Source organism: Haliotis cracherodii, unplaced genomic scaffold (assembly GCF_022045235.1).
Source record: "Haliotis cracherodii isolate W230 unplaced genomic scaffold, xgHalCrac1.p SCAF_15, whole genome shotgun sequence".
Taxonomy (NCBI): domain Eukaryota; kingdom Metazoa; phylum Mollusca; class Gastropoda; order Lepetellida; family Haliotidae; genus Haliotis; species Haliotis cracherodii.
This window is the reverse complement of record NW_027266270.1, coordinates 30,674,978-30,689,320: the sequence shown is the minus strand read 5'-3', so window position 1 is coordinate 30,689,320 and position 14,343 is coordinate 30,674,978. Positions and strand designations below refer to the sequence as shown.

The 14,343-nt window shown below is 39.0% G+C and overlaps 1 protein-coding gene and 2 non-coding genes across 3 annotated transcripts; all 3 read left to right on the top strand.

Annotated features, from left to right (window-relative positions):
- The first annotated feature begins 77 nt into the window (after positions 1-77).
- On the top strand, positions 78-149 carry Trnae-cuc (transfer RNA glutamic acid (anticodon CUC)). Its single transcript has one exon. It is a non-coding gene; the product is annotated as a tRNA-Glu (tRNA).
- Positions 150-637: 488 nt separating this feature from the next.
- On the top strand, positions 638-709 carry Trnae-cuc (transfer RNA glutamic acid (anticodon CUC)). The gene has a single exon. It is a non-coding gene; the product is annotated as a tRNA-Glu (tRNA).
- A 2,498-nt stretch (positions 710-3,207) lies between these two features.
- Positions 3,208-9,620, top strand: LOC139462040 (uncharacterized). The gene is made up of 3 exons (XM_071243541.1): positions 3,208-3,288; positions 8,380-8,841; positions 9,376-9,620. The coding sequence occupies exons 1-3, from the start codon at positions 3,255-3,257 to the stop codon at positions 9,618-9,620; spliced, it is 741 nt and encodes a 246-aa protein (XP_071099642.1). The 5' UTR covers positions 3,208-3,254.
- The last annotated feature ends 4,723 nt before the right edge of the window (positions 9,621-14,343 follow it).

Here is a 14,343-nt window from a genome sequence, read left to right as displayed (position 1 = left end):
CCAAGGTTAAGATAGTAAAAGGTGCACAAGGGCAAGTCCTACAGTACTCCCCATGCATTCACTCTCAAAGAGCACATTCCCAGGTGGTCTAGTGGTTAGGATTTGGCGCTCTCACCGCCACGGCCGGGGTTCGATTCCCCGTCTGGGAAGGACATTTTTTGTTTTTCTTCCTGAATATTTGTCTATTGAAAATGTCCCAAGAGTACAAACTATTGCATTAACTAATCAGGAAAGCTTGGGATTTGCATACACTCCATTTTGACCTAACCATAAACGTCACCACTAGTCGCCGGCACACAGGGCCTTGAAATGCTCTTCACAATCATATGTCCTATAACAAACATCGTGCAAAATCAAATACCCGTGCTGTCTCTGCTCTCTGTAGAAGTAGGCTCGATCGGTGCCTTGTCAGTTTCGCACGTGCAGCACGTGTCTGGTGATAATGCGGAGCCCGCAGCTAGTACTTTCAACAATGGGATGTATTGCACCCCTTGCGTCTCTTACGCCACATTAATTTGATCTAAACTATCTAATAACAGATTTTGTAGTGAGAAAATACTTACACCAAGGTTAAGATAGTAAAAGGTGCACAAGGGCAAGTCCGACAGTACTCCCCCTTCACTCTCAAAGAGCACATTCCCAGGTGGTCTAGTGGTTAGGATTTGGCGCTCTCACCGCCACGGCCGGGGTTCGATTCCCCGTCTGGGAAGGACATTTTTTGTTTTTCTTCCTGAATATTTGTCTATTGAAAATGTCCCAAGAGTACAAACTATTGCATTAACTAATCAGGAAAGCTTGGGATTTGCATACACTCCATTTTGACCTAGCCATAAACGTCACCACTAGTCGCCGGCACACAGGGCCTTGAAATGCTCTTCACAATCATATGTCCTATAACAAACATCCTGCAAAATCAAATACCCGTGCTGTCTCTGCCCTCTGCAGCACATGGCTCGTGATAATGCGGAGCCCGCAGCTAGTACTTTCAACAATGGGATGTATTGCACCCCTTGCGTCTCTTACGCCACATTAATTTGATCTAAACTATCTAATAACAGATTTGTAGTGAGAAAACACTTAAACCAAGGTCTCAGGTACTGCTGTCACAAACGCATACGTGTAAGTGATGTTATTATTTATGTAACTACAAGCGACACAACTCATTCCAAATTCATAAGAGCACATTATAAGATTCGGGTAAAATCATGAGCAGGTGTTTATGAATCACAATCAAATAGTGCTGAAACCAGGTGTTCGCGAAAAGGTGCGCGTACGCCTCCCCACCGGTGGCACCGGCATAAATTAGTCCTTGCCTTAGAATATATCATTTATTCGGAGAACATTTCTACACCTTATCTTGAAAAGTACAGTGTGACGTTAAACAAGGTAATGAAACTATCAGAAAAATATAATGGGGTCACCTTCTTATGATTTAGTTTTAATAAATTTTATTCACGCAAGTGAAATTGATTTGATTTAGGGACAAGTTCTTACAGCTTAGAACATCCCTCTCCATAGGTGTCTACGCTATACAATTGCATGAAACATACAAAGAAACAGACTGAAAAAGGTGGGCGAAAGTCAAAGGAAGATATGTACGATCAACAATATCGTGAATAGACGTGAACACCTATTTTCTTTGTTTATTGAAACACAAACATTCAAGTATATAATGGTACGACTTTTCGCAAGTATTTTCACATAACGGGTCGGTTTTAAAATTTATTCAGTTTAGATAATAACTTAGTCATCCTTCTTGTGATGTTCTTGGTATTTTCTTGTTTTTAAACAATTTGACATGCAAGCGTTATTTCTTCATTGAAGTGTATAGTTTACGATAATACAGTCTCAGCAAAAATATTTAGAATACTCAAATGACGATCGATTTACAAGCACCCAAACTATTACAGGGAAAGGAAAGTTTTTTGGTGCCCTGCTATATTAACTGATCGCTGCATACATGTTGTTATTCTGTGGGATTTACTCTAAGTTAAAACCAGTGTCCATACTGTACTCTCGGATGCGTATAAAAATCGTTTTCCATAAGTGACGATATTATTGTGAATCTGAAATCAAAATCAATTTGCCCAGAGGGTTTGTTTTTCAAGAGAACACTTTTCCATACTTTAGTCCAACTGATATCAAGAGTAAACTTATCCCAGAAGGAAAGGGCTGTTGGTTCACCAACTAATTCCTTTACGAATAAAGATGATAACTTAATATAAATGTATGTTTTTTAGATGAATACTTACATAATCTGATGAAATAAAAGCACTACTACATTGTCCATAGTCACGATTTATCGTTTTACTTTACAAAATTGGTAAGCAGTCATTTGGTAGAGACTGAATGATAATACAGTATGCAGTCGTTATCGCTGACACAGAGATATCATGTCGGTTGTCGTTTAGTATCTCTATTATAGCTGAGAGTGACTGGAAGCCAGGGATAAACTCACACAAATATCTGAATCAGTAACAATACCCGAATCAATAAAACAAATCCAAAAAGCAATATTTTTCCTTGACAGCGAATGTGTGGATTAGAAACAATGGTTGAGACGTGGCATCCCGTGCTCAGTGAAAATACGTCGCCTGCCGCACGTGATTTCGTCCCATGCAATCAGAACATCAGCATAGAACGGCTTCATACGGGTCAAACCAGTGACGACTGTAATTATAAGCGACAAAACCCTTTCCTTTTTCATAAGAAATGCCGAGTGTACGATTCCGACCACATTATGATCACGACAAACGGTGATCGTATCCTGCCCGTCACAATCTCATGACACAGTCGGAATCGCACAATTGACTCTGCTTTTCTTGTGGCCATGAAAAGGGTTTTCTGGCTGTCATTTACAACATCGACTAGTTTAAATAGATTGGACAAGGATTGCACGTCTCTGATTGAACATGCACCAATATAACCTTGGGATTGGGAACGATGCGGAAGTTCTTAATACTGCGCCAAACACTGAAGCTATCCCTATTATAGCCTAAGACCGGGAATACTAATTACAACTGTGGTCGATATATAACATGATTAAAACACGTCTCACAGAAAAGAGAGCGATTGATCAAGTGTTTGGTATTCTCCGCGGAAACTCGCCCACAGAAAGCTCATTGGCAATACTTGTACGTGTACTAGTTCTATTTGTTAACATTACTATTTAAGTTCCAGACATTTCTCGACGGGAGGCGCAGCATACAAGTGTGTATTAAAACAGTGGATTTGATCATTTCCTTGATGTGAATATGAAGATGAGATTCAGCATCAACATTGTTACAGGTAAATACATGTGAACATAGAGTACATGATAATGGCATCCTTTGCCACTGTGGATATGGGGATCTTCAACCTGGCTTTGACCATACGCAAATTCCGTATCCATGGTAGAACACTAAGATCATTCGAGATATTTTCATGAAACGTTTCATGTTTAGAAGAAAAGAATAAAGTTTTGAGTTTTGACTATTTAATATGTTTCTGTATTCCAGCCTACAATACATTGCTCTAACAACAGAAGTGAGTGAGTTAAAATGTTAGGTCACATTGGGAATATTTCAGCCATATTGTGATGAGAAGTTATACATTAATAATAAATAAATTTACAATAACTAGATTCTTACAGATTGTGTTTAAAAAATATTATAGGAGCAATAACATGTTATAGTGAATGAGTGATTTGGTTTTAACGCCGCTTTTACTTAACATGGTATAACTCTTATTAGACAGTATATTAATATAAAACCGGGCTGTAGATCGCCAGCAACAAAAGGTAGATCACAATACTAGGGACATTCGGGACTTACGGTTCCTCAGCAAGATTTACACCTTTCCTCCAACTGCTGGCGATTGTTTGCAATCTAGGCCAACAAACGAAGTACATGCATTTGCAATGTCTAAGTAATAATTTGTAACATCTATGGTATCTCTGTTTTGTTACCACCATATTGTAATCTGCATAAGGTTGCATGTTCACGATGATCGGTTACGCTTGAGTAATTTACAGCTATTGGCAAAGGGGACACTGTGACGAAGTTCAGTTAAATCCGATAATTTCTGGGGTATCAATTCTTGTATAAATGTAATTATTTTGAGCAAGGAGTGAGTGAGTTGGGTTTAACGTCGCTTTTAACAGTATCCCAGTTATATCAAGGCATGTCAGCTTCATGTGGGAGAAAAGCCCGAAGAGATGCAGGTCTCAGACGTTTAGGTGTTCGCGGCAAGGTGAGCGTATCCCGTCCCATCAGTGGCACCATCACAAACACATGCAACGGCAAGACAATTGTTCAACTTCAACAACTGCTGGAATATTGCTCGAAAAAGATATTGCAGATATCGAGATATCGATGACTACCGGTGTGACAACTTCGAAACGCCGAGACACAGCAGGGACAGTGTTGCTAATTAGAATGATAGGATTGAGCTTGTTGAAATATGCTGTACATTCGGGATTCATGTGTTCAAATAGTAGACTGCATGATTATATACATGGCCAGTTTACTTACTTCACATATAATGGCCAGTGTTGCGAGAACAGAAAATACTTGCTAGCGGGCTGCTCAGCCAAACGAGTTGGGAGTTACCTCTTTTGATCTGTACTCACGATGACCGCCATTTTGTAAACACTGTGTGTGAAACAGCTCGCTTTGTTTCCCTTATACATACTCACCAAAACAATTAGGGGCTCGTGAAATATATATTATAATACCAAGTATTAGAACAAATACCATGTATTAACGACAAACATCCTGTGCAAGAAGGTCTATATTCTGTAAAACTTAAGAGCAGAATACATCCTATAGTTTTCACGTGCCTCATGCAGTAGCGCCCCACACGTACGTCGGGTGTCATTCCTGACTTTGACATTAATCTATGTGGACCATTATTTCTATCAATCGTATTGATTCTGCTTATCATACAGGTGTGATTTACTTGTTCTAATTCATTATATTGTGCATGATTTTTTCGATGCGGCGTCTACAACGCGATGGGCGTCTGCGGGTGATCCTGAAATCTGGCAGGAGTCAGCGTGCAGTGGCCAATACGTGTACTGTTTCACAGTCTGTGATTAGCAGGCTATGGAACAGGTACGAACAAACCAAGCATGTTGACGATCCACTCCATTCAGAGTACAAGAGTGCAGGATCGACTGACCCGAAACCAAAATCGAGCTTTAATGGCGAAACAATTTGCTGTCTTAGGCTACCGGAGTACGAGTTACGTGTCAGATGATTAGGAATCGTCTACATGCAGCTCATCTCTATGCTCTAAGGATAAGTGTTGTGCCGCCTCATACAAATCGTCATGTTGCCAACAGACGTTAATCGCGTGCACAACATCGAAACGTGGGTAATCGTCACTGGACACGATAGTCCCTGGTTTTCAGGTGAGTCCTGATTCACATTGCACTTTATTGTCTGGCGACGTCGAAAAAAAAGGTGAAACCAATGTCACCCTAACAGATTTGGCGGTAAATAAGTTATGAGTTGGGTGGCATCACAATGACTGACAGAAGACCATTCCATATTGTGCAAGGAATTGTCACTGGACAGTACTATCGGGACAACATACTGACGTCGTTTGGCGTGTGGATTGACGTTTTGTCTTTCAGGACGACAACTCACGTCCTTATCGTGCATGAATCGTCAGTGGCCACCTACAACAGCACAACATCAATAAAATGCCATGACCAGCGATGAACCCAGACCTTTCCCTCATTGAATACGTCTGGTACATGACAGAGAGACGTGTGTCAACGTCATAGGCTACCGACCACGTTGGCTGAATTTGGCCAGGCGCTACAAGAGGAGTAGGTCAGATTCACCCCAAGTCGCCATTGGGAGACTCACACTCATGCCCCGTCGAGTGAATGAATGTTTGACAAATCGTGGCGGTATTAAGCACTAGCGATCCAAAATCGTCAATTTTGACATTTCCCATTTAAACCCAATCGTCTTTCAAGATCGTTGGCGGTCATAACATCTACTGTCATACTTCACTACCGGTTGTAATGTGTTTCCAATTCGTTCATTAATATCTGACAATTATTTCTAGAAACTAATATATCCTACACTTCTTGACATGTTAAGTTATTTGCGAGTGTCCCCTTTTTTAAGAGTATATGATTCGTGCAAAACACGTAACAGCTGGGAGTATGGTTCACTTTATTACCGCTTAAACAGCTCTATTTCCTTCGATCACACGTTTTCTTGTGTCTTCCCTACTGAATCCAATCATTTACCAGTATATTATCAATATATCAAGGGTTTTCACATACATGCATGATAATATTATTAGAGAAAATAGGAGTGAGTGAGTGAGTATTGTTTACGCCGCTTTTAACAATATTCCAGCAATATCACGGCGGGGGACACCAGAAATGGGCTTCACACATTATACCCATGTCGGGAATCGAACCCGGGTCTTCGGCGTGACGAGCGAACGCTTTAACCACTAGGCTACCCGACCGCCCCGAGAAAATAGGAATAAATGGGCAAAGTATAACTTGGATTATAGTGAATCACAGACCGGGAAAGAGTATGAATTAATAGAAACCAGGGAACTTTATTCCTTATACACATACGGATTATGCGTATCATTATCTACAAATATCCACTAAGAGTTATTGAACTGCATCGGCCGTGGTGGGAGGGTGACCAACAGGAATTAAAATGTAAGACCTATAAAGCCTTCATAGAAACCTAAACACATGTTTTAAGCTGTCAGAAAACTACAATCATTATTTACGTTTACTTTTACATTGCACCTAGTGTAAATCTTTGATTAAACTTGCCGTCTGTGGGTATTATGCAATATCAGTAAGATAAAGCATAGCTAATCAAAGCGGGCTATCTGAAAGAATCTAAACAGCAAATCACTCACATATGATACTGGGAGTTGGTTTTTTGGCACAATAAATTTGTGTTCATGATTTTTTGAAGTTTTAGTTTGGATCAGATACTCTCATTTTCACGTATGATATCACATGCCAAATAAACCTTTTCGCCATTCAACGGTGGTTTGGAATGTATGGTTGTTCCAATTCTCAAATATGGAGAGTGAAATACTGTAAAGAAATTGTAAACACGTGTTCGGAATGCCCCATAACTCTTTAAATTGTATGGTTCTTGGCGGCCGAAGAAGACTCGCACTACAGTACCTATGGACCAGCGCTGTTACTTATTGGTGTAAAATTATAAATATACACAATTGTCTACCATATCAGTGTAACCAAATATTAAGATTTGTTCATGGAAACGGGCGTGTGAATATTGGGCAACAAATATCAAAAACAGACTCTTTCGGTTTTGGATTTGCAGGGATATCCCAAGACGTCGGAAATGTGAAACTGTTTCTAAAATGTTTATCTTTACTTATATGCAGTAAAATCTCTGCTCAATAACAGCGACAAACCCCTTTCCATAGCAAAGAAGGCAGAGTCCACTGTACTATCGTTACCATATCATGCACATGTGTTTATGAATCACTATCACATAGCTATGGTGATGATACCAGGTGTTCGCGAACAGTTGAGTGCATCCTGCCCCACTGGGTGCACCCGTCATAAACACATGCAAAGGTATGTCAATTGTTCACCCGGAGAAGCGCTGGAACATATGGTACAAGTCAACATGAGGAATTACTTCGGACATCATTTTTGACATTGATGCGTCAAATTTGTAAACGTCCTCCACATGTGTACAATTAATTGTTTCAAAGGTTTACTAAGACCTAGAAAGCTGTAATTCTGGTCACAACATTTTAGCAAGAGTCGCATGACGCACACTGTGTTTATTATACATTGCCACTAAACTGAGACACACAAAAAAGTACATAAAATTCGTAATATTATTAAATCGTTAATGCAAATAAAGACATCGAATGGTGTTACTGAAGGGTTTCATGATATTAATATGATAACGATTAAAGTAGTACACCAAAGAAATCAGACACATGTTACACTCGTCGTGTCACACGTGTAACAAAACAGATGCCCAGATTGTAATATCGGCTAACCTTTAGATGGGGACACTGCGAATTTATCATATGATAAACAGGGCATTTTTCATTTCTTCTCTGAACATTTGAGGTATATTTAGCTAATGATAGTTCAGTAAGATACCTTATCAGAACAGTACTCTTCATGTATACGAACAATTGGGTATGACATTTATAAAATCCCACATCATGAACAGTATGTCGGGCGTGAACTTCGTTTATGTTTTGTCTTTAAATAGTATGCCATGGTGATGATTTGTCTCATGAATCCTGCATCCAACTGGACTTATCTCAGCAATAGGTACCTTGGTCGCACGGTAATTCGCCCAAACCTATTAAAAACGATAAGTCAGATAACTTAAATTTGTTTTACAGGCTTCTACTTACTAGTCTGTGGTTCCTCCACTAACATCAACGTCATTACAACTGGAAACCGTACCATGTACAACACACATGACTACGGCGTTGACGTCAAGAATATCTCATCGATTCTCTTCCGGGTAAAGGGGTGCACGGATGGGAGGATAAATCTCTTTGACGGTCCTGACATTTCCACTGCCAAGTCCGGCTTTGTTTTGCTTGGTGGATGGGCAAATCATAAATGTTTGATGGCACCGTGCAGTGGCTGCTCAACCACATATTCACCATGGTACCCGTTCTTGGACTGCAATGATATGAGACCAATGTGGATCAATTGGACCGGTAGATTGCTTAGCGTCGGTCACGGGGAATATGTTGGAGAACAAATGTTCATCTTTACCGACGAGCAAAGGGACTTCGATGTCCAATATTTGGCCGTCGGATCCACTTATAATCACGTATTTGACTGGGAATTTGGTAAGTAGATAGAAATAACATCTCTGGGACATAGATGTGTACTGAAAGATAGTTGTGTTGAAGATATTTCCATCAGTAAAGAGTTGGATTTTTTAGTCTTTAGTTGAGTCCTAAGAGTTGTATTGAGTACCGAAGCGAGTCACTGTCACCATATTTTGTAAACGATTAATGAATTATGCACAAGTAAACGTGTTGCAGTTTTCTTCTTAGGTTGAAATGGCCAGAAATATTTCAAGTTATTTTGCGATTATTTCTTGATGTCAGCAATGATTACAGCCGAGAATTTTTTTTGCATTTTTTAAAATCGAACAAACTATATATTTATGAACAATAGTGTATTATTATGCTTCAGAATATATCTTGAAACCTCAACACGGGTATATCAATATTATGGTTCTCATTGAATGCAGACAGCAGAGTTAACGGTCCAACATTAGTGTGACTTCAACCTGATGTTGCAAACTACACTTAATAAAACTTAATAACATTTTTTTTTTAATTAAATTTGTGTTAACATTGGCATGCTTTATGTAGATGGCAAACCTGGGAACTACTTTGAGCGGGTGGTGCCTAATGGTTGGAGTACACGCCTAATGCTGTCTTCACTGACGTCCAACTCTAGGTTTAATTGCATCATGAGTTGTCAAGGCAGGATCAGTTGCAGATCAATCAGCTACCAGAACACGACCAACATCTGCCAGTTATATTTTGAACGATCACGATCCGTTGACATCGACCCTGACAACACCTGGGAAACATGGATAGAGAGAAATGTGTAAAATATACTCCTTGTGTCTGTATTGGGCATTTTGACCGAAACCCATGCACCAGCCGCCCATTCGAGGAAGAATCGAAATTAAGATTATCACAGCCACCTGCTATCAAACGGTCCCGAGTATTACTCTGAAAAGTTTTTCAGACACACATCATTCGGCTACAATGCTATAATGACGTTGAACTCTCTGTCCTGTGACATACACTCAACAAGAGCACTCACCTCTGTTAAATCACTGCTAATGACCTTCTTGTTCCAACGGGGTGGTCGGGTAGCCTAGTGGTTAAAGCGTTCGCTTGTCACGCCGAACACCCGGGTTCGATTCCCGACATGGGTACAATGAGTGAAGCCCATTTCTAGTGTCCGCCGCCGTGATATTACTGGAATATTGCTAAAAGCGGCGTAAAACCATACTCACTCTTGTTCCAAAACCACTACCTACGTAGGTTTATGTTGCGCTGTGGGCAAACACCACGTGACAGAAGTGTAGTGTCATGCAAATATGTTTAGTCAGGTGAATTGCGCAAGAATGACAATGGTCAATATTCGTATCAGGTGAATGAAACGATGAAATGCCTTCACCCATTTTGCAAAATTCAAGGATGTAATTTACATTTTTCACAAGTGTTGTGTTGTTATATTTTGAGATATTCACCAATTACTTGTCTTATTTGAGATGCCCCCTCTATTAACTATTGTCTTACCCATCATCACGCTCGGGTTAATTTGTACGAAAATAGCGTAAAAAAAGGAATCCCCTTACTGATGGAACTTTCAGTTTGGGGGACGATTTTGCGTGTCCACTTTATACGCTATTTCCGATTTTAAATTTCGTATTCGTCACGCATTTGTGATTAAGATTCCCTTAAAGTATTAAAATCTGCAAAGTTTCTATGTTGACTTTACTCCACGGATGTTTATTCCCCCTTAGTAAACCTACACACTTCTAGTTCTTTGGTCGTGATATTTATACTTTTAATACACTTCTTTTGTTTTTTTACTTGATATTTAGTCCCTTAATATCTGCACACATGTTGTTATTTAACTTGATATTTATTCCTGTAAGACCTACACACTAGTTGTTATTGCTATATGATATTTATTACGTTAATACCTAAACATCTTTTGTTATTTGAACTTGATATGTATTCCTTTAATATCTGCATGTATGTTGGTATATTACTTGATATATATTCCTTCATACAAACACACAAAATGTTACTGGTGTAACTGAAAAGTACTGAAAATAATGGATTGAAATAACCAACGAGGTACGAGGTATGTCAAGAGTGAAATTGGTGTTTCACATAAAGTTGAAGATACAATACTGAACTCGCAATACATTTCTGTAAGACGGCTTACTTGTCTCTCGCTGAGATCTGACGTCACCTACTTAATTGTCATATGACGCCATTACAATCGTTAACTGACCAATAAGTAGTTATCATCTCCATAATACGTCACTGAGGTCAGATGAAGCCGGATATCACTTGGGTACAAAGCGTTTGAAACATTGTCATCCTTTACAGTACATTTATCTAGTAAATATGTAGACAGGTCATAGTTGTACAAATCTGAACAAGTAACTTCAGTAAAAAAGTGCACCCCAACCGTTTTGGAAATCTCAAAAAAAGATAAATAGTAACTTATTGTCACTATGTCTGGGACAAGAGATTCATTCTTGAAACATAAAAGGCTTAAAATCTAGACTAGTTAGCTACATAACATTATTTCATCGCATAGGGACGTTTTGTGCTGAAATACCATGTGCATTTCAGGTCCTTTGACAACATGTTCAAATTCCATTCTTAACAATATTGATCCTGGCACCTCATTTTTGTATTTACATTATATGAAATAAGTACATCTTCATTTTGAAAATTCTTCTTAAAATGACGTGTTAAAACTTTATGAAGCGTTATTGAAATTCCTTGTTCATTTTGCGATCCATTTTTTTTATAGCGATGGCCCCCCTCAGCCTCCATAGTTTCTTGGAGATTCATCAAAAGTAGACAACCTCCATGGATCAAAACCAAAATGTGCAATTGGAATATTCTCGGCTGCAACCTCTGATGCGCACATAAAATAACTATATCTCCGCCCGTGTACACCTGGACTTTAAACAGGGTCTATCACCGGTGTCTGAGCGCATGGCGAGACGCAGTATGGGACTGGACCAGATCAAAACGGCCACACGTGAATATGGTCACAGAAACCCTAGTCAAAATGGTCATACTAAACAGTCAAAATGGCCACACGACTTTTGGTTTGTGGCCAGTTTTGTTAAAAACAAGTCATGTTTGGTCTAATGGTTATCAAAATGCATGATATGTTGTAAGTTCAGTTTTATTTAGACCCCGAAGTGCATGACATTTGTGTTAAAGTTTTCGGCAAAAAATGAGAGGGAGACAGTGCTAACAAACGGAACTTGCGGTTTGAACTAGTTCCAGCCTGAATACTACTGCGCTCATTTACTGAGTAAAGACATTGTTTATCAAATTCAGTAAGGGAGGTAATCTTGATTTTGACACCAGCTGAACGTCATGAAATGGCCCTGAGATATTAGTATTGGTATGTTCATGATCAACAGTCACAAGTAAGCTTTAATCTCATACTTTAATATTGCAGCCATATCGCGATGAGAACAAGTCAGTTATTAACGAATACAGCAGCGAGGTACCTCGTAAATATGACAGTTCAGGTGTACAACAAACCTGGTGAATATTTGTTCAGTAGATTAGTTAATGTAAATCAAACCAGGCTATGGACCACCATACTGGGGATCATGGGGACTTACAGTGCTTTTGCTGCCTACACGATTCCCAGCAGGATTTATGCCATCACTTTGGTCACGAGTGGTTGTATGTTTTGCTAACCAATATATAAATATCAAACAAGGAATAAAAACACTAGTTGATATTATACACTTCAATATAGATGGTCTCATGTCCTGCTGCCATTGTGATAATTTTACATTACTTTCACCATACTGAGTGGCACCGCCTTCATTAATCTCAGCTGATGATAATATCACATTTTTCTAAAACAATTCTAACTGTGTCAAATAATTCTATTTCATAAAAACGAGAATTAAATTAGCATAATATTATTGAAAAGACCCTGTAAGATATGGAATGATAATAATTATCCCTTGTGAGAGAAACATCAACATATTCAAGCAAAACATGCTTGACTGTGATTCTCACATCACAAGAACGTAGTATCCTCACCTTTCAATAAATATGCATGGGTATAACGACTGTGGCCACTGCGACAACGTCGCAAAACAACTTCGTCATGTCTGGACTGGCAACAAAGAAGGTATAAGCTAATTTGGGGTTAAATCCATAACGTTTTTTGTACCTACTTGTGTGTTTCATCTTTCCTACATCAAACTACAAACACGTTCCTTGATGCATTGTTGATATACACTATAGGGAATTGGAAGATGAGAGGCTGATTTATCAAGAGCTGCAAAAACTGTACCATCAACGCGTGTGCTACCAGTAATACTACCTCAATAGGTATGCAACAAAAGACGATGTTGTATAGCAAGTGGTAAGAGTTTTGTATGATTGTAAAATATCACGAATTGGTGGATGGTTCATCTATACAATCTTAGGTGCCCATAGGCATGATAAGGAATCAGAGAAAATAATAAGTGCTTAAATGAATTTTGTTTCTGAATATATTCAAAGGTTATATGAATAGCTTCAGAAGTAATTATTGAGCTATTGACTCGTAATCTGGAAGAAATAATGTTTAATCCAATGATTCTGCCACAATAAGATGGAACGGTAAATTAATTACACATATTCTTGCTGAAAGATTAACCGCTTTGTTGCATCCTTCCAAAGATTAGTACGTTTGGGGTCTACTTCTGGTATGACGAACTGCCAAGGAGGTGTAGATAATTATTTGCAGCTATTATATGTGGTTTTATTCTTATCCCCAGAGGTGGAACCAGTTTAAATTTATAATAATTCCTCGTAGTGGAAGACAGAGCCTCAAGCCTTGATGATGTTTGAAATTGTGTTTCTGTAAGTTACTTTTACACGCCCCACCATACATGATGGACCCGTAATATATTTTGATCGGATCAGCGACCTGTACAAATGGATAAGGGTTCTCTGATACCTGCCTGATGTAGTGCTTTTAGGCACTTGCCTTGAGATGTTTTATGTGCCAAGAATGTCAGGCGAGGCTCGAGTATAAGCTCCAAGAACTTGGCCTCCTCAACTGGTGTGCCAGATATAAATAGTTCTTGGACACTGTGCTGTCTATATTTTCTGCAGACATGTATGTAAATAGTTGTGTTTTTAGAAAATTAGAAGCCATTAACTAGCGGCCAATTTTGGATTTTACTTAGATAAAATTGTAGTTGTCTCTCAATAGTGTGCATGTGTTTACCGTGACAGAAATGTTAAACTCGTCCTCAAATAGCGATCCATCAACTGAATCATTTTAAACTTTTGACAGACTGTTTATATTGATACTAAATAACGTGACAGACAAACTACGGCCTTGTGGAACACCCTGAACCTTATTATAATCATCAGACATGGTGGAACCCACTCGGACTTGAAATCGTTTGTCCTTTAAAACCTGTAATATAAAATGAGGTGAAAATGAGGCCTCTCAAACAAATATTCTGTAAATCCTTTAAAATGTCAAGCTTCCTGGTGGTATCGTAGGCTTTCTCAAGATCGAAAACTGATACTGCGTGT